The 19,876-nt window shown below is 36.3% G+C and overlaps 1 protein-coding gene across 5 annotated transcripts in view; it reads right to left on the bottom strand.

Annotated features, from left to right (window-relative positions):
- Positions 1-19,876, bottom strand: part of TRIM33 (tripartite motif containing 33) — a 122,852-nt gene that overhangs the window by 30,881 nt on the left and 72,095 nt on the right. For all 5 annotated transcript variants that reach the window (XM_032154919.2, XM_032154920.2, XM_058439437.1 and 2 more), the window contains exons 5-10: positions 9,722-9,838; positions 6,915-7,029; positions 3,913-4,059; positions 3,343-3,460; positions 1,617-1,891; positions 768-932 (exon numbers count right to left, since the gene is read on the bottom strand). In XM_032154919.2, the coding sequence (XP_032010810.1) occupies positions 768-932; positions 1,617-1,891; positions 3,343-3,460; positions 3,913-4,059; positions 6,915-7,029; positions 9,722-9,838 (937 nt within the window). The remainder of the gene's footprint in view (positions 1-767; positions 933-1,616; positions 1,892-3,342; positions 3,461-3,912; positions 4,060-6,914; positions 7,030-9,721; positions 9,839-19,876) is intronic.

Below are 19,876 nucleotides of genomic sequence, written 5' to 3'. Positions count from 1 at the left end.
AGTACAAATTTAAATATTACTGAGTACTCCCCACCTAGAAATTCTGATTCAGTGGTTATGGCTAGTAATCTATTCTGACAAGGTCGCCCACCCCACCAAAGCTGACTGGTGATTCTGATGGTCTTTAAAACATGTTTTGAGAAACATCATTCTAAGAGTTAAAAAATAAACTCTGTTATCTTATAACTAGAAATCCTATGAAAAAGTGGCCTCACTGTATACTCATATCTCCCATATAAACATAACTAGGCAAAGATTATAAAACATGTCTCTAAATACACTTATTAAAGCGTATCTACATCCTAAAATGAACAATATTTGAGTAGAGAAAAAGGTAAAAAAAAATGCATATAGTTAGCTCTATTACTCTTAAAGTCCTTTTTATATATTAGGATCAAAAAGCCACATTAAAAGAACAGAGCGGCATTTTCAGGAAACTAAGGTTCTTGCTATTTTATCACTGCTTTTTGTGATTGTGGGTAAAATCACCAGCTCATTAGATTTTTTTCACTTCTGCAAATTGAATGGGTTAACTACATCAGGGTTTCTTAACCCATAGTATATGATGCACTTAAAGCATTTTTTAAAAGCTGTTAAAATTAAATACAAAATCTCATGTGTATATTTATTTTTCTGGGACAAGAGGATATATAGCATTAATCAAATTCTCAAACACATCAATGACCTGCTCCCAAAAAGTGATTAAGAAAATGGTGTCTTTTAATTTTAAAATTGTAGGATTCTTACAAATGTAACTCTAGGCATACTTGTCTTTGGAGGTGTGGCTGCATCATGGAATATTGAGGGCCGCTGTGCCTGGGTATCCCTGGTATTCTGGCAGCATTCTGAGCCAGTCTCATCTGATGGGCTTGAAAAGCTCCACAGTTGATGTTGCCTCTTTGCATTGTTTGCACACTGATCAATCGAGGAGGCTACAAAAGTAGAAATTGCAATTTATGTAATAATTTTAAAATAAATTTATCTCTTAATTATAAAATGTAATCATAAAAATAATTCAGTCAAGATAAAACAGTATAAAGTAAAAAGTATAAATAATTCTTATCGCTAGCCCCAATCCCCAGAGGACTGGTAATGACTAGTTTGTGTATCACTCCCTAATTTCCCTTGTCTCTCTCTCTTTCCCATTCCCTCTCTTTTTCTCTGTATGTGTGTTTAAAGCGTATCAACATTAACGTATCCCATCCTGGAGTAATAGTTTTGATAGGGATGGCAGTGGAGAGAGCAAAAGACACACAGGTATAGGAATGATTTGAACAAATGCTTAAGGAACATATCAGATCCTAGGCAGAAACAGTCTGGTCCTTTGGTCCACACAATTATATGTGGAAAACAAAAAAGATTTGATGTGAAAGGATGAGAACTTACATCCTTTCAGAGTATTAGTGAATTAATTCTGTTTCCCAAGACAATTTACTTACTGCCTTTCTTTACAGCTCCCTTACATCACCATCATAACTACAGCAAATATTTAAACTCTGACTTTTGAACTCTGCTCAAAGTCTTGCTAGTAACTTTGAAATGTGTAATTTATATAGGAAAAAGTGTAGTGTTGAAGGCTTCATAATTTCTATCAATAATATAGTAACAATACTTACCTGTTGCTGTAACATCTGAGGGGCTGCTTGTCTAGGATGCTGTTGTGTTGTTGTTGTTGTAGTTGGTACAGGTGCTGGTGGTTGCTGCATCCTCATCTGTTGCAACTGCTGATGTTTCTGTGCATATACTTGTTGTTGCATGTGCTGGAGTCGAAGCTGTGCTAAGTTAATCTGTCCAGGGGTTTTACTAATGTGGTTTGTCCCTGGAGGAACTTGCCCAACTACAACATTAGGAGTATAACCAGGAGCTGGTTTACTCTCTATTACTAGATTACCTGAAAAATTTAAAAAATGAGAATTTGCATATAATCAACTAAATCATCTACTTTGTTGAGTAATCACCATGTTTTCCTCTCTCCTCTGACAACTATCAGAATCTCAAAGCTCCAACAGTACAGCAGGGAATGGAGTCAGTTTAAAGATGATGATGATCAGAAACTTAAGACATTCCAAAGCTGAATAAATGACTTTTGGCTATTCAGAAAAACATATTCTCTGTCCTTATTCTTTTTTACATAGACATACAGAAAATTAAGACACTAAAAGAGATATCTATTAGAAGAGGCCTATCTAATCAATCTAAATCAATTCTCCCATGACAAGACTTACTCAAGGATACTCAAGATTGCTAATACTGATTCCATCTGCCTTTGAATTGCCAAAATATGCAAGGCAGAGCATTACAATGTCACGAAATCGTCTTCTGTGGAAATACTGAATGCTTTAAACAACTTATATCCTTAGACGTGATGGTTTTCCTTGCTTTTTATGGAGCCATTCGCTTTCTAGGGATAGAAGCCAAATTTTAGGAAGATGTGATTTAAGGCACAGGTTGACAGGCTTTCTCTGTAATGGGCTATAGAGTAAATATTTTATGCTTAGCAGGCCACATTAGATCTGTCTCACAGTCCTCGGTTTTTGTTTGCTTTTACAACCAGTTGAAAATGTAAAAACCATTCTTAGTTACTACGTCACATAAAAACAGCTGGCTGATGTCAGAACTAAGGCTATAGCTAAATTTGAATATAATTTTTTTCTTTTATGCAAAGATTACTTTTTTTTTTTTTAAACACAAGGGCAACTAGCCTCTGCTTTTACAATTCCCACTGTTTAGGACTTAACTGTTCTGAAAGTGAGTTTACTCAATTTGTAAATAGCTCTCTAATTGCTAGGAAGTTTGTGTCATGTGTTTTAACTGAGCTCTCTGTAACTTTCATCTATGGTCTTAGGTCCACACTATGCTGTAACAAAAGCAAAATCCATTTCTCTTCCATGTGAAAAGAGCTAGTCTTATCTTTCAAACACTCCTCAGGACCTAACTACTGAACACATTAGCATCCTAAAAGTCCATCACTAATGTACAATTTGGCTTAATTAAACAACTAAACATCTATGAAATTATTCCAGACAATGAATCATTTGCTAAGATTTCTATACGAAACAGTCAATATAAATTTAAAAGATGGAGGGTCGGGGGACTAGAAACAGTACACATTAAAAAACAATATACAGAGTGGACTCTCAACTTTCTTAAGATGTAATAACAGCCACACAAAACCACAGCTAAAGTGAGTTTCCAATGAATAACAACATATTTTTACATAAAATGTAAAACATAAGTAGTTTTATATTTTAAAGTTAAAAATTTTATCTAAATTTGCTTTAAGTATTTTCTCCTTCTAATTCAGTGTTCCAAGTTATATTCATAAAACTCATTATTTCTCACCTAAATTGACTACATTCTTTGCCCAGAAGGTGGGATCACAATGGAAACGTATTGCTCCATTAGCAGCAGGGACAGGATCACACCGTGCTTTCAAAATATGACGCAACTGGAAAGTAATCTTAAAGGGAAAAAAATCCACATTAGTCTCAAAATTAAATATCAATTGGGAAAACATAAGATAAAGACATTAAGAAACAAAGCACATATATTCCCACAGTGTCAGCCTCAGATTAGGCAGCATCAACATTTAAATTAGCAATCAAATCAAATGTACATACTTGAATTTCTGCCATTTTGGGTAATAAAGTGCACTAAGATACTAGGTATCTTCAAAAGAGTACATACTATATAATTCCACTTATATGAAATTCTAAAAAATGATAGAAATCAGATTAGTGGCTGCCTAGAGGAATGAGGAAACTTTGGGGGGTGATGGAAGTTTTCTGTATCTTGATGTGGTGGTGGCTACATTTGCCAAAATTAAAATGTATACTTTAAACAGGTGCAGTTCACTGAATATAGATCTTAATAAAGTCCATTAAAGAAAAATAAAAACAGTATGTGTCTCACCAGTCGCTTGCTGTATAGTAGTGCTGTGCTGCTGCCACTTGCAATTGCCCAATTTGTGAAGTTCATAACATGCTTCACCTGCCGCGAAAGGCCTGTGATGTCATTCTGCTGCTGTAGTAACTTCATCTGTCTTTCCTTTGTAACATTCTGAAACAGAACAAGAGCTTCGCTGTAGAATTCTGTATGAAAAAAAAATCAACCCCAAATTTCTAATGCAAATGGGCACAATACCTATACTTCCTTTAAAAATGGGCTAAGTGAATAAGCTCCATGATTATTTAGCAAGCCTATCATCAACCAGAGGAAAAGCCACTAACAAAAGTGGGACTAAAACTTAGTTCTCTAAGCTAAAAAGGATATTCCACATATAGAAATTAATGTTAACGTCACTTTTCTACCAACATGTCTGTTAAAAATAGTGTCTTCCTATTAGATTAATCTAATATATGGTATTTATAGCATAAGGAGCTAACTTTAGAAATAAACTTATATAATCTTAATATACTTTAAAGGCCAAAAAAATTTTGTGTCACCAGTGCCACCTCCTGGTATGGCATGAGAATGAAGTTAAAATCTCTCTTAAATATACAAGACAAAATGAAAAAGATAACTTCCAGAGTTCTAAGAGTAGAATTAGGGAAACTTTTGATATGACAGAACTTCATAGAGAACAAAGAAGTAAGGACTGACCAAACTGCAAAAACCAATTTCAGAGAAACACTGCAAAGGAAAAATAAACTGCTTTATGGAAACTAAAATCACCCCAGGAGGGATGGGTAATGTCCTACATACTTTTGACATTCAGCATGCTAAACAACTCATCTACTATTTTCTTAAGAACTTTCTCCCAAAAAATGACTCAAGTTGGTTTTTCTGGACAATATTTTTCCTAAGGAAAGAAGTTGTTCATTTTATAATGTAAATCAATGGATAAGAGTATTCAACTGACAGAAGTTTGGTTTACTATATTTCTTTTATAAAGCTTAGGAAAAAGTTTCTTCTACAAAGTGTAAGAACATATTACACTAGAAAACATCCATTTTAAAATTATCATCATGTTAGTAGTATGTGGCGTATTTATCATTAGGTATTTGTATACACTTTAGCCTTAAGAGGCTTTTTTTTTTTTTTTTAACAGAGTCTCACTCTGTCCCCCAGGCTGGAGTGCAGTGGTACAATCTTGGTTCACTGCAAACTCTGCTTCCCAGGCTCAAGGGATCTTAAGAAGCATCTTTTAATTCAGAAACTCTTGAAATGGTTTTACAAATACTATTTTAGACATACAGCTCAAATGTATTACAGTAAGTTTAAGTGTATCAAAAATAGTCACTAAGTGCTCTCTATTCACATGGGTCCTTTTGGGGGAAAAAACCTATTAGGGTTAAATGCAACAGACTGGTGTACAGTAGGAAAAGGGACCCACAACTTTTAACAATCTACACAAGAGTACTTTTTTTTTTTTGAGACGGAATCTCGCTCTGTCGCCCAGGCTGGAGTGCAGAGGTGCAATCTTGCCTCACTGCAACCTCCACCTCCTGGGTTCAAGCAATTCTCCTGCCTCAGCCTCCTGAGTAGCTGGGATTACAGGCATACACCACCATGCCTGGCTAATTTTTGTATTTTTTTTTTTTTTCAGTAGAGATGGGGTTTCACCATGTTGGCCAAGCTGGTCTCGAACTCCTGACATTGTGATCCACCCACCTCAGCCTCCCAAAGTGCTGGGATTACAGGCGTGAGCCACCACACCCGGCCAAGAGTACTTTTAATCTCACAAATTGTGTTTCACTGGAAAGATGTATTCCATTCAGAGATAACATTCTAATGACATCATTTCATTTTTATGTAACTATGCACCTAATATTTTTAGAGGGTGCTATGAAGAGATAGGACAGAAAAAAAAAAAACTATTGACAATTTGAGGTTAATGGAAGTAATCAAATAAATCATTTCATTATTACTATTCAATGGTGCAGAAAAAATAATCCCCATATCATCTGAGCCTAGTTAAGAGCATGAAATTTTCAATCAGGAAACATTTCTCTTTCTGAAACTTCAATTTCCCAGAAAACTCATATTTGAAATTTGCTAAAAATAAATCAAATGGGCAGTGGAGACTTTGATTAAAAATTCAGATTTCATGACCTGACTAGATTTTCATCTAGAAACTTACACTTACAAATTAACTTCAAAATATGCAATATAAATACCTAATATCACAAAATTTTCATTAAGTTTAAGGTTTATAAATTTCAAAATGAGCAGCATTTTCTGCAAAACTATGGAAATATTTTTAAAATAAGGTAAAACGCAAATGACTCAAGCAGAAGCCCAACATGCATCTATATGGAAAAGTTAAATTGAGGCCCCATCTTAAGGGGGTGGGGAAGAAATGTGGTGGGACTACTTTGCCTTTATGTACATCACATTTTAGTAACATTTCTTTTTCTTTTTCTTTTTTTCATTTTGGAGACAGAGTCACACGCTGTTGCCCAGGCTGGAGTGCAGGACACAATCACAGCTCATTGCAGCCTTGACCTCCCGGGCTCAGTCGATCCTCTCACCTCAGTTTCCTGAGTAGCTGTGACTACTGGTGCATGCCACCACCCTGGCTAATTTTTGCATTTTTTGTAGAGGCAGGTTTCGCCGTGTTGCCTGGGCTGGTCTGGAACCCGGGGCTCAAGTGATGTGTCTGCCTTGGGCTCCCAAAGTGTTGGGATTACAGGTGTAAGTCACCATACCCAGTCTTAGTAACAATTATTTGATTTCTAAAAGGACATCACTATTTCCTAAGGTATACAGCTAAAGGCAGTGTTATTAAATTGGGCCGCAAAGTAACTAACTAGAAAAGGTCTCTTTTCTAAAAGTAAATTTTAAAAACCTTATTTTAAGTTTTACTTTATTTCCATACCCCCCAACCCATCTAAAATAGTTTTCAACAAACATTAAAAACAGCTAAAGAGCAAGAGAAGCAGTTTTTGTTTTATTTTGGCTTTGAACCATACCTCTAGCTGCTGTAAGAGAGATTTTCCTTTCTTATTAATTTCATTGATAAGGGTGAAAATGGCCACTTTAATTTCCTGTTCTACTCGTTTGTTAGTCTCATTTACTTCTTTTATCCTGAATAAGAGAAATGCATCATTAGGTTATCAACTTATCCTAGGTCTCTGAATCATCAACTGTTACAGAAATTCATCCAACTGGGCACTTAACCGAGTAATTAAAATGAAAATTTTGTCAAAATGCACAACTCATGTTTCAGCAGACCTGACCAATTTGGTCCAAACAAGTTATGTATATAGGCAAATAATGAAACTAATATTTAGTAATTTTAAATTATGCTCATAAAGGACAGTTTATTAAGCTGGATGGCAATCTCCTTAAGTAACTATGACATGAATGTGATGCACAAACACCAGTGACTTCTGGTTAGTGTCAAATGCGGCACATTGGTTCTGTTTAACCTTGACGCTTTCCAAGAACAATGTGCAAAAGGACAATGTCACAAGCAATAATTATCTTTTGAAAGGATAACGTAGAAGCATTTATTTTCATTTATAACTTAGCCACTTCAAACGTGGGTTCTGATACACTCCCTTCAAAATTACTCTTAAAATGGTTTCCTTTTGTATACAGTAAAGGGCATAAAACGTTTTCAATCCATTTTTAAGAATAGCTTTAGATGTTTTATAAGTAGGAGTAAGCACTCAAAGCAGTTATGGAAGTTTTAGGTGCAAATATGAAGTGGCTGATACTTTGGTATTTACAAAACAGGAAGTGGAGAATCCCACCAATATAAATATATAAAATGTCAATCACCAACCATAAGACACAGCCTTCAATTTTTATACGTTCTACTTCTGTAAAAACTATAACCCATGCTTTCAGCTCCTAAACTGCCTTTCATTTGCCAAGTTCAAATTTAGTAACTTTAATACACTCCAAGAAATAATGTAGTTTTTTTCCTTCTCTGTACATTATTTGGCACTTACTTGAAAATTTTGAGTTCTGTCCTTATCTTACTAAGGTGAGTGGAAGATATTTTTAATATATAAAGGTACTAATAACTAGTGATACGAAATACAGGTTTCAAATATAAAATGACTGGGCCAAAGATAGAAATCACTAAGCATGCTGAAAACAGAGAGTAGTTAGCCTCAGTCAGACTCCTATTGGTCTTAATTAAGTCTACTGTATGTTCAATTTTGAAGAAAAAATTGTACATTAAAAAATAATGGAGATAGGTCAGTGAAAAATGTGTCTAAAAGGGGAAGTTATCAGAGATTTTAATACTGTTTTTAAAAAAACTTTCTACGGATGAAATCAATCTCCTCAACCCTGTGCAATCTTGTAACAGGTAAACCTCTTGCTCTACTTTTGTATACAGATTCTAGAACACGTGTACAAAATATATTTAAAAAATACTTATACAATGTACACACAAAACATCTGTATAAAAATATGAAACTGCCATATGAATCAACTCACTATATTTCCTTTGAAAGAGACACCCAGCTATCATTTCTGAGAAACAGTCTTCTCCAAATCAACCATATCACCAGTTTAACCTAAAACAACTGAACATTTCCAAAAACAAAAAGAGTGAGTGTGTGTGTGTGTGTGTGTGTGTGTGTGTACAATCTACAAGCTCTGAGGAGCCTTTTATTTTCTTTTGGTATTACTTAAGATAAAAAGTAAAAAGTTCAGCCGGGCACAGTGGCTCAGGCTTATAATCCCAGCACTTTGGGAGGCCGAGGCGGGCGGATCACGAGGTCAGGAGATCAAGACCATCCTGGCTAACACGGTGAAACCCCGTCTCTACTAAAAATACGAAAAATTAGCCAGGCATGGTGGTGGGTGCCTGTAGTCCCAGCTACTTGGGAGGCTGAGGCAGGAGAATGGCGTGAACCCAGAAGGTGGAGCTTGCAGTGAGCCAAGATTGTGCCACTGCACTCCAACCTGGGCGACAGAGTGAGACTCCGTCTCAAAAAAAAAAAAAAAAAAAAAAAACTTCTACCATGTGTAAAGTACTATTTTCATTCATTCATTCATTCAATTATTTAATACTTTTGAGCATCTACTATGTGTCATTTTAATCATAATGAACTTTAATATCATTAGAAGTTCTAATATTTTTGAGTCTATAAACACATATTAACCTTATTCATACCCCCAAGAATTTAAGTTTTAATTACGCCAGCTCAAAGTGTTTGTCTTTCTGGTGTAAAAGTCATAACTTTGTCAATCTGCTCTCTTATGGAACCTACTCTCACTTATCAATAAATTTACTTAGAAATATACCAAAGTAGAATACTTTTTAAATAATAAATGGTGATGATAATTATAAATACAATAGCAACAGCTAAAATCTAAGTGTTTACTATGTGCCAGAAACTGTATCATGTATTCATCTTATAATGCTACTCATAAGAGAAGCACTGTTTTCAATGAAATGGGGAAATAATTTGTCCACCCGTGATACTCTCTTCTCTATACTGTATCTTCCACACAATCTCCACTTTAAATTTTATATGTCAACTCTCTCCATATTAATTTCTTTGTTTCCACATTTGAGGTTTAACACAGACTAGAGTCTTATTAAAAGAGACAAAGATGTGTCCTAAAAGGGTATACAAAAGTTTGGTCAATTAAATTTTGTTTAATTGACAAATACTATAATCCCAAATTCATACCATTTCCCCCTCAAAAAAATGTTTTCTTTATATGCTTCATATAGCAGAAAAACAGATTTAAACTGGACCACTTCTCTTTAGTAATTCCTAAAATTATGGTTTTAAGGCAACAAACTTACCTATTCTGCACCTGAGTAGCTGCAAAATGAACGTAATTCTTCTTCTCAAGAAGTTTCGCCAGTAGATTCTCAATTGCACCCTTCTGATTTTGAAAAGCTTCTTCCAAAAACTGATACCTTAAAACCAAAACAAAACTACATTTAAAACAAAACATTTATGATTAACATTTTGGAAATAAAAAACAGCTACATAAATCAATCTTGAAACCTTAATTAAGTGATCAACTCTATGCTGGCCACTCATACCTTATCTCAACAGCAACTTTTAATTGGCAATCACCCATCTCCCTCCAACTCTGACCCTGAAAGGCCATTATGAAAGAAAAAAATTACTCAGATAATGGTTGAGTGCTCTTATATTAGAGTTTTCATTCAGGATTACACCTTTTTAAAAATTCAAATATTGGCATAAGCTGTATACATTTTAAATCATAAAGCGTAACCACATTACAGAAAATACTATAAAAGGCAGGGAAATCACCCATAGTTCCAGCATCACAAACTGACTGCTACCACTCTAATATATAGTTCCTTAATCTTTTAATTATACATATACTTATTTACTTATTTTTTAATAAAGACAAGGTCTATGTTATCCAGGCTGGTCTCAAACTCTTGGCCTCAAGGAATCCTCCTGCCTTGGCCTCTCAAAGTGCTGGGATTACAGGAGTGGGCCACTGCATGTGGCCTAACTATGCATTTTTAAATGCAATTATAATAATAATGAATATGGCAAATTCACATCTGACTTTTATTCTTTATCTTGTCTTTATAATTACACTCAAAATAATTTTTCAGTTCTGGATGCCATGTACTGTCAAACTTTCCACAAGGGTTAAATCAATATAAAACATCACATCAACACCAGTTTTACTTTGTCAGCATGAATGCTATATGTTAAGATTTTCTAATCATAATAGTGCAAATATAGACTCTAATAACATTTATTTGGCTACGAGGAAGCCAGAATAATAGTTTTCTTTGCTACTTTTATTTCCTTTTTGTAAATTATTTATTAGGTTTTTAAGTTATTAAGTCAACAAATATTATTTAGTTTTTTTCTATGTCCTTTTTACATGGACTAAAGAATCCATTATTGTTTGTATTACCAACAAATAGTCACAAATACAAAATGATACCACACTGTGACAAGAGATATAATTCAGGTATATATAATTTACAAGAAACCACTGCCTACATCGGCCTCAATACCAAGAAAAGCATAGCAGAGAAGTAAGAACAGCACCTTATGCTAGGTACAGAGGCATGTCTGAGACACGTAAATACTTCAATATGGACAAATAAAAATATACAAAAGTCAGAATATGAGACAATAAATGATAAAATCCACACATAAATACTTCAATATGACCAAAGAAAAATATACAAAAGTCAGAATATGAGACAATAACTGATAAAATCCAGAGGCAAACTGTGAAGGGCCAAGTATAGCACACTACTTGTGCATTTAATTCTCTAATAATGGAAAACCTCTGAAGAATTCTAACCAGAATGTAATAATCACATTTACATTCTAGGAAAATCATCATACAGAAATATAAAAGACCCAAAGAAGGGAGTGGAAGGGAAAGACCAGCTAAAACTCTAAGACAGTAACTCATATGAGAGATCAGGGTACAGTACTGGTTGGTACAGCCAAACAAACAAGCTGGAACTGACTTTATCAGTGAGATCAGCAGAATTGAGAGGTTATGTGTCAGTCATGGCAAGGTCCATGGTACAACCTGAAAACTAAATGCCTAGCTAAGGTACAGTCAAGAAACAAATAATTGGAAATGAGTTCACAATTACTGTGTAATTGTCTATATGGGCACTAAAATCACAAAAGTAATAATACTATGAGCATCTAAATGTCCATTGTTTCTTCAATGAAAGTCTCAGCTAAGGCAGACAAGAGGAAAGACTATGAAATTGTTAACATAAAGGAAAGTTTGTTAAGATAAAGGGAAGTTTACTTAGTAGTGGGATACAAGAGGTACAAGAAGAATGGAGGACAGTAGGAGAGAAAATGTAGATCAATATGGGAATTTCTGTTACAGAAAACTGCTGGTGCAGTGATTTTATTGTGGTAAAATATACGTAGTAAAATTTACCCGTTTGAACTTTTTTTCTGAGTCAGGGTCTCACTCTACCGCCCAGGCTGGAATGCACTGGAACCACCACGGCTCACTGCAGCCTCAAACTCATAAGCTCAAGCAATCCTCCTGCATCATTCTCCCGAGTAGCTGGGACTATAGACACGTGCTTTTTTTTTTTTTTTTTTTTTTTACTTTTTTGTAGAGATGAAGTCTTGCCATGTTGCCCAAGCTGGTCTTGAACCCCTGGTCTCAAGTGATTCTCCTGCCTTGGCCAAAATGCTAGGATTACAGACATGAGCCACCACATCCAGCCCAATTTAACCATTTTTAAGGAGAATATTTTTAAAGCTCAACTGTCTACAATGTTGAGCAACATTATAACTTGTGTAAGATATTAATAGCACAGGCCGGGCATGGTGGCTCACACCTGTAATTCCAGCACTTTGGAAGGCCGAGGCAGACGGATAACGAGGTCAGATCGAGACCATCCTGGACAACATGGTGAAACCCTGTCTCTACTAAAATACAAAAAAATTAGGCCGGCATGGTGGTGTGTGCCTGTAGTCCCAGCTAGTCAAGATGCGGAGGCAGGGGAATCACTTGAACTGTGGAGGCGGAGATTGCAGTGAGCCAAGGTCATGCTACTGCACTCTAGCCTGGCGACACAGTAAGACTCTGTCTCAAAAAAAAAAAAAATACTAATAGCACAAAAAAGCACGTGAGTATTTTAAGAGAGTTTGTTTGTTTTTGAGATGGAGTCTTGCTCTGTCGCCCAGGCTGGAGTGCAGTGGCGCAATCTCGGCTCACTGCAACCTCCACCTCCCAGGTTTGAAGCAGTTCTCCTCCTCAGCCTCCCAAGTAGCTGGGCCCTGGTACCCTTTTTTTTTTTTTTTTTTTTTGAAAGAGTTTGCTCTGTCCCCAGGTGGCTCACTGCAAGCTCCGCCTCCTGGGTACACGCCATTCTCCTGCCTCAGCCTCTCCGAGTAGCTGGGACTATAGGCGCCCGCCACCACGCCCGGCTAATTTTTTGTTTTGTTTTGTTTTTTTTTAGTAGAGACGAGGTTTCACTGTGGTCTTGATCTCCTGACCTCGTGATCCGCCCGCCTCGGCCTCCCAAAGTGCTGGGATTACAAGCGTGAGCCACCGCGCCCGGCCACGCCTGGCTAATTTTTGTATGTTTAGTAGAGATGGGGTTTTGCCATGTTGGCCAGGCTGATCTCGAACTCCTGACCTCAGATGATCCGCCCACCTCGACCTCCCAAAGTGCTGGGATTATAGGCATGAGCCACCGCTCCTGGCAAGAGGCTTTTAAAGAGGCTTTACTGTTAAGATAGGGGACCCAAAGTTTGTTCCTTCGTGAAAGAGCAACATTTGATTTATCCCACATACTATGATTTCTCTTCATCCAATAAAAACTATTACTATGTTAAATCCGAATAAAGTAGAAATATGAGGATTCCATGCTAACCCTTTTCACTTAGCTTTATTTACATTGTGATGAAAAACAATCTTTTTGAAGGAGAATTTGATGATGTCAACAAATAAGCATTTGATAGAAAGGTTAACTAGTATCAAAATTCACAAAATTCTAACTCATAAAATTTAACCATGTACAAATTCTCCTTATCCCAAAATAAATATTTTTCAAAGTCCTGTTTCTAAATATATCTTGTTACATTCATGTGAACAAGAAACAAGCAAACACACACTATTATCCTAAATATGATATACCTAGGTAAACTGAATTTTCTTTAATAAAAATTACAGCTGAAATGGGGAGAAAGAATAACCAACAAATGAAATGTAGTTTTGATTAATACATAAATACTTCAAAGTAACTTCTTAGATTTCAATCTTGCATTTTAAAGTAGTATTTATTTATTTATTTAGAGGCAGAGTCTCGCTCTGTTGCCAGGCTGGAGTACAGTGGCGCGATTTTGGCTCACTGCAATTCGTACCTCCTGGGTGCAAGCGATTCTCCTGCCTCAGCCTCCCAAGTAGATAGGACTACAGGCGTGAGCCACCACGCCCAGCTAAATTTTGTATTTTTAGTAGAGACGGGGCATCACCATGTTGGCCAGGATGGTCTCAATCTCTTGACCTCGTGATCCGCCCACCTCGGCCTCCCAAAGTGCTGGGATTACAGGCGTGAGCCACCGCGCACAGTCTAAAGTAGTAATTCTTGTGGGCTTTCTTAGTCACAATGAACTATTCTCCATATTTCAAAATAAGTAAAATAAAGTAAAAATTATGTATGCCCAGGATTTAGTTAGGACAGACTAAGTAAAACTTTTTGTGCTTCTGGCTAGAATTATATAAACTTGGTAAAATTATCTGGTTTTGATCAGAATTAATCAGTGTGCTTAGCTTTTTTAAATTATTGAGATATAAATTATATTTAATACAGTTTTGTAAGAAGTTTATGAAAATATGGTGCTCATGAGTAAAGGGTAGGAGATAAATAATAAAAGGGTGTTTTTTGCTGGGCACAGTGGCCCACACCTGTAAGTCCCAGGTACTCATGAGGCTTAAGAGGCTGATGTAAGAGGACCACTTGAGCCCAGGTCAAGGCCAGTCTGGGCAACATGCATACAAATATACATGGATGGGTGTTTTTTAAAAGGCTGAGAATCACTTAGCTAATAACTTCAAACTTCTGAATGTACACTATGGTCTTATTAAGTCCTGTGCTCTACTACTCTACTTTGCAAGTGATACAGTACTATTCTTAGTAATCGTCACTGTATATAGTAAGTTTTGATTTTGGCACACCTAGGGAAAAATACATCATAGTGCTTTATATCCAAACTGAATAAGAGAACCCTTTTAATAAAATCCAGTTTCATTTTTCTTCAGTTATTCCATTTTTTAAAATTACATTAAATTTCAAACATATATTAGAAGTCTAATTCCGCTGAATCGATCATCCATTTTCAAGAAGTATCCATTCATAGCTGATTTTATCTATACACCCACCCACTCCATCACCTGGACTACTGTGAAGAAAATTCCAAACATCATACTTTATCTAAACATTTCTCAATCTATAGATGGCAATAGCCTATTCTGATAACTTACGACATTTTCAGGCACTGGGCTAAGTATCTTAACATGCATTCTCTCATTTAACCTTTAGAAAAACTTAATGACTTAGATACTACTACTATTTTCATAGTTTAAAGCTGGATGACTTTGACAACCCTCTGCGTCTTACTTCTCCTCCAGTAAAATATAGAACAATCATCATATATACATGCACAGGACTGTCCTAAGAATTAAACTGGTCAAAACGCACAAAGCAAAGCACTTAAGGCATACTAAGGATTTAATCCCTGCTATCACTGTTATTCTTAGCAGTAATTTTAAAGGATTTATACTGTTAGAATTTATATTGTTGCAAATGTATATTGTTCCTTATTTAAAGCTCTATATGAAGGGGAGATGATAACAACCATAAGAGTTCAGGAAAGGGACAGAGAGTAGGATATGTGAGCAACTGTGAGGAAAATCTGAAAGGGTAGAAATTTCTATGAAGTATGGGAAAGACATTAAAATCCTCACATAAATAGAACAGGGACCAAAAGCTAACTCTAATTAAATCTCAAAGATCACAGTGACATCACCTGATATTTCAATTACCTAAGACTTCATTAGAACAGGATGTCACTTTCTATTGCTGTCTTCAAAATCATTTATCTTTTCTTCTGTAATATCTAATCTTCTGGCCAGGCACGGTGGCTCACGCCTGTAATCCCAGCACTCTGGGAGGCCAAGGTGGGCAGATCACAAGGTCATGAGTTTGAGACCAGCCTGACCAACATGGTGAAACCCCGTCTCTACTAAAAATACAAAAATTAGCTGGGGGTGGTGGTGCACGCCTGTAATCCCAGCTACTCAGGAGGCTGAGGCAGAAGAATTTCTTGAACTTGGGAGGCGGAGATTGCAGTGAGCCGAGATTGCGAGATTGCGCCACGGCACTCCAGCCTGGGCGTCTCAAATTAAAAAAAAAAAAAAAAATCTAATCTCTGTTAATCCTATCCAAAATTAACCCCCCCATCAAAAAAAACCAGTGAGCAATGAAAAGTCATAAGTACATTAATATATGTATAATTGGCATCCCCAAAGGAGAAAAACAGAGAGAAGAGAAAAATATTAGAAATAGTAGTTACGGATAAAAGTTTTTCAAATTTGATGATCTATAGCTCTAAGAAGCTCAACATCCCCCAAGCACAAGAAACATTCAGAAAACTACACTAAGGTATATAATTTCCAAACTGTTTAAAACCAGTGATAAAGAGAAAATATTAAAAGCAACCAGAAGAGAAAAAAGATACATTGTACACAAATGAACAAAAATAAAACAGATTTCTTGGTGGAAACAATGAGAGTGGAGCAATATCTTTAAACTACTCAAAGAAAACTTTCAGCCTTGAATTATTTATCCAGAAAAGTTAATATGAAGGTGAAACTACTGGGAGAGATAAAGATGTTCACTATTTTGACTGTGATGATGGATTCACAGTCCGTCACCACAAAGCAGAGATCTAAAACCTATACCACTACAAAGCAGAGATCCAAAAGTGCTATGACCTTAACATAAGGGTATAGTAAGGGTAACCTGCCCCTCTATCACCTCAAAAAGACTGAATGACAGTAACAACGATTCTGTGGAAGAGGACAGGGGAGATCCTCAGAAGTTGTATCCACAAAACACTTCACATGTGAATTTTCAGACCAAGCGCACATCATCTTGGTGGTTCAAAACTTCATTCCAGAAATTTAACTGTCGGAAACTGGTAGCGCTTCCAGGCAACAGCAACAGGAAATTCAGTCCTTTATTGTGGGAAGTATCTTAATTTTAGACCAAAAAAAAAAAAAAAAAATTGCATAATTTTTCAAGTAAAGAGGAAAGTTCATAGTTTTAAAAGACTACATATATAAGGAAAGACGGCACCCTAAGCAAGAATCAACAGAAATACCAGGAAGAACAGACTCACTAACAGAGGCAAAATAAATACATGTACTCTATTTAAAGAATAAAACACAACTAAAATGTTCAGACAACTATTTAAAATTTTAGATGAAGTATACAAAAGACATCTTTGAACTTTTTTTTGCTATCTAAAAATAAAGTTTTTAAAAGGGGAGGAGCTGGCTGATTTAAAATATTTAAATTATAATGGATGGATTTTAATGGCAGTTTAGACATAAAGAGTATTTGTGAACTGAGATTGTTCAGAGAAAAGTGTCTCCCTGTTTTGCATTTTCAATGTAAAAAAAGGGGGGGAATACAAACATTAAGAGAAATGGAGAATGGATTGAGGGGAGTCTAACATACATCTCACTGGAATTCCAGAAGAAGGACCAACAAAGAATGCAACACATGGAATATGTGAAGAGATTACTGATTGAAAGACACAATCATAATGCACATTTTTAAAGACATCTTTGTTATTCTTTACACGTTTCTTTAGGTATACTTCTGTGTATAAATTACACATCTTGTGACTCTTAAAAGACTTTTAAGACTCTTAAAGTACAAAGGCCAGGCATGGTGGCTCACCCTGTAATCGGCAACAATTTGGGAGGCTGAAGTGGGAGGATCACTTGCGGCCAGAAGTGCAAGACCAGCCAGGGTAATAAAGCGAGACTCTGTCTGGACAAAACATTTTAAAAAACGACGAGGGGTGGTGGCACATGCCTGTGCTTCCAGCTACTTCAGAGGATCACCTTAGTCCAAGAGTTTGAGGCTGCAGTGAGCTATGATCACACCACTGCTCTCCAGCCTTGGTGACAGAGTGAGACCTCATCCCTTTAAAAATAAAAAAGTATGTAGTCATTATTGATATGAACTAAATTTGCCTATTTGCCAGGAAATATTCAAAGGGTAGGGACACCACAGTAAATAAGGTAAAATAAGGTCCTGTTCTTCCTTTCATTTTAATTAAGGAGAAAACAAAAATTTGAATAGGGTGATGTGATAGAGAGGACGTAAGTGGCTAAACATTCTACACTGGATACATGCACACAAGGGAACTCTTGAAGACGTGATGACACGTACAATTATTTCAAAGATAGGAACTAGACATGCACAGAGAGATAAGAGATGAGCTGTAAATAATCAGAGGTAAAGCTGCATTTTTGCAAATGAAAATGACCAATTGGTTTTATTCTTTGCAATAATTTTGCCAATTAATAAAATTTTCACATGGGATACTTCTCAACCCATCTGCCCTCTTTGCCAAATGGGTAACTTTTATCTGTGGAACTAATGACTCTGAATGTGTTTCTTCCTCAAGTCTTCATTCCTGATATTCTTCTCTTTCAAGTTAACTCTTAGCCATATGGAATTATTCTCCTTCTAGCCATAAGCAATGATTCTGCTGGGTAACTGACTCATTGAATCTATGGGCTCTTCAGATAGTTTGATATCCTAATAGGATCAGAAACTATAATATTAAAATTAATGAGGCTATGTTTCAGCAATACCCAAATGAATTAATTCAAATTTTAAAGAATACTCAGAGATTAACTATTATGGAACCAAATACTCAATCTCAGTCTCATACAGACTATACAACTCCAAGATAGCAAGGACAGAGCATATTTTTTCATTATTGTATAGCTATCACCTAGCAAGGTACCTGGTATATGGTGAGTACTCGAATATCTACCGAACAAATGAGATCAATGAATACTCATTTGGTGAGTGAAGTTCAATAAACAAACCATTTTGTCTGACAATAAGTGTACCCCATGAAAAAATTATGCTTGGATAGGAAATCTTTATTTGTTGCCATAGCTCTGAATCTAGCTCCCTAAGAGGACTGATGGTAGATACGTATTTACGTATCACTTCTACCAAAAATGTATTCAGATTCTTCAACAACTTGGATTGCATCTGAAAGAATTTTTAGGGTCGGGCATGGTGGCTCACTCCTAAAACCCCAGCACTTTGGGAGGCCGAGGTGGGTGGATCACCTGAGGTCAGGAGTTTTGAGACCAGCCTGGCCAACATGGTGAAACTGTCTCTACTAAAAATACAAAAATTAGCCGAGCATGGTGGTGGGCGCCTGTGATCCCAGCTACTTGGGAGGCTGAGGCAGGAGAATAGCTTGAACCCAGGAAGCGGAGGTTGCAGTAAGCCAAGATCGCACCATTGCACTCAAGCCTGGGCAACAGAGCAAGACTCTGTCTCAAAAAAAAAAAAAAAAACAAAAAAAAAGGAAAAAAAAACCTTTTAGAAGAATTTACAGAAAAACTAAAAAAATAAGTTTCAGCAAAGGTTCTTTTAAAGCTATGAATAATGCAAACTACCTGGGATGATTTACCAGTATTCTTAAAAGATTGTAAAAACAATTTTTTATATCCAGGCCATAATATAAGATTCTTATCTAACTAGCCTGGAACAGGAATGAGGCATCAATATATTTTTTTAAATCTCCCTAAATAGTTTTAATATAAATTTAGAATTGTGAATATCTGCTCTCAAGTTTATCCATACAAAATCTTAATTCAAAAGTCCAATTCTAAGAAAAGCTATTCCTTCCCTTCCTTTTCTTCTTTCCCTTCTCTCTTCCTCTCTCCCTCTTCTTCCTCGCTCCCTCTTTTTTTTTTTTTTTTTAAATAATGGAGATGGGGGCTGGGTGCGGTGGCTCACACCCGTAATCTCAGCACTTTGGGAGGCCGAGGCGGGCAGATCACGAGGTCAGGAGTTCGAGACCAGCCTGGCCAACATAGTGAAACCCCATCTCTACTAAAAATACAAAAAAATTAGCTGAGTGTGGTGGCATGCACCTGTAATCCCAGCTACTCGGGAGGCTGAAGTGGGAGAATCGCTTGAACTCAAGAGGTGGAAGTTGCAGTGAGCCAAGACCATGCCATTGCACTTCAGCCTGGGTGACAGAGTGAGACTCTGTCTCAAAATGAATGAATGAATGAATGAGACGGTGTTTCACCATGTTGCCCAGGCTTGTCTCCAACTCCTGGACTCAAGCAATCCACCAGCCTCAGCCTTCCAAAGTGCTCAGATTACAGGCATGGGCCATTGCACTCT

Source organism: Hylobates moloch, unplaced genomic scaffold, assembly GCF_009828535.3.
Source record: "Hylobates moloch isolate HMO894 unplaced genomic scaffold, HMol_V3 SCAFFOLD_5, whole genome shotgun sequence".
NCBI classification, from domain to species: Eukaryota; Metazoa; Chordata; class Mammalia; order Primates; family Hylobatidae; genus Hylobates; species Hylobates moloch.
Note: the sequence above shows the minus strand (reverse complement) of the source record. Positions and strands in the feature narration are given on the sequence as shown.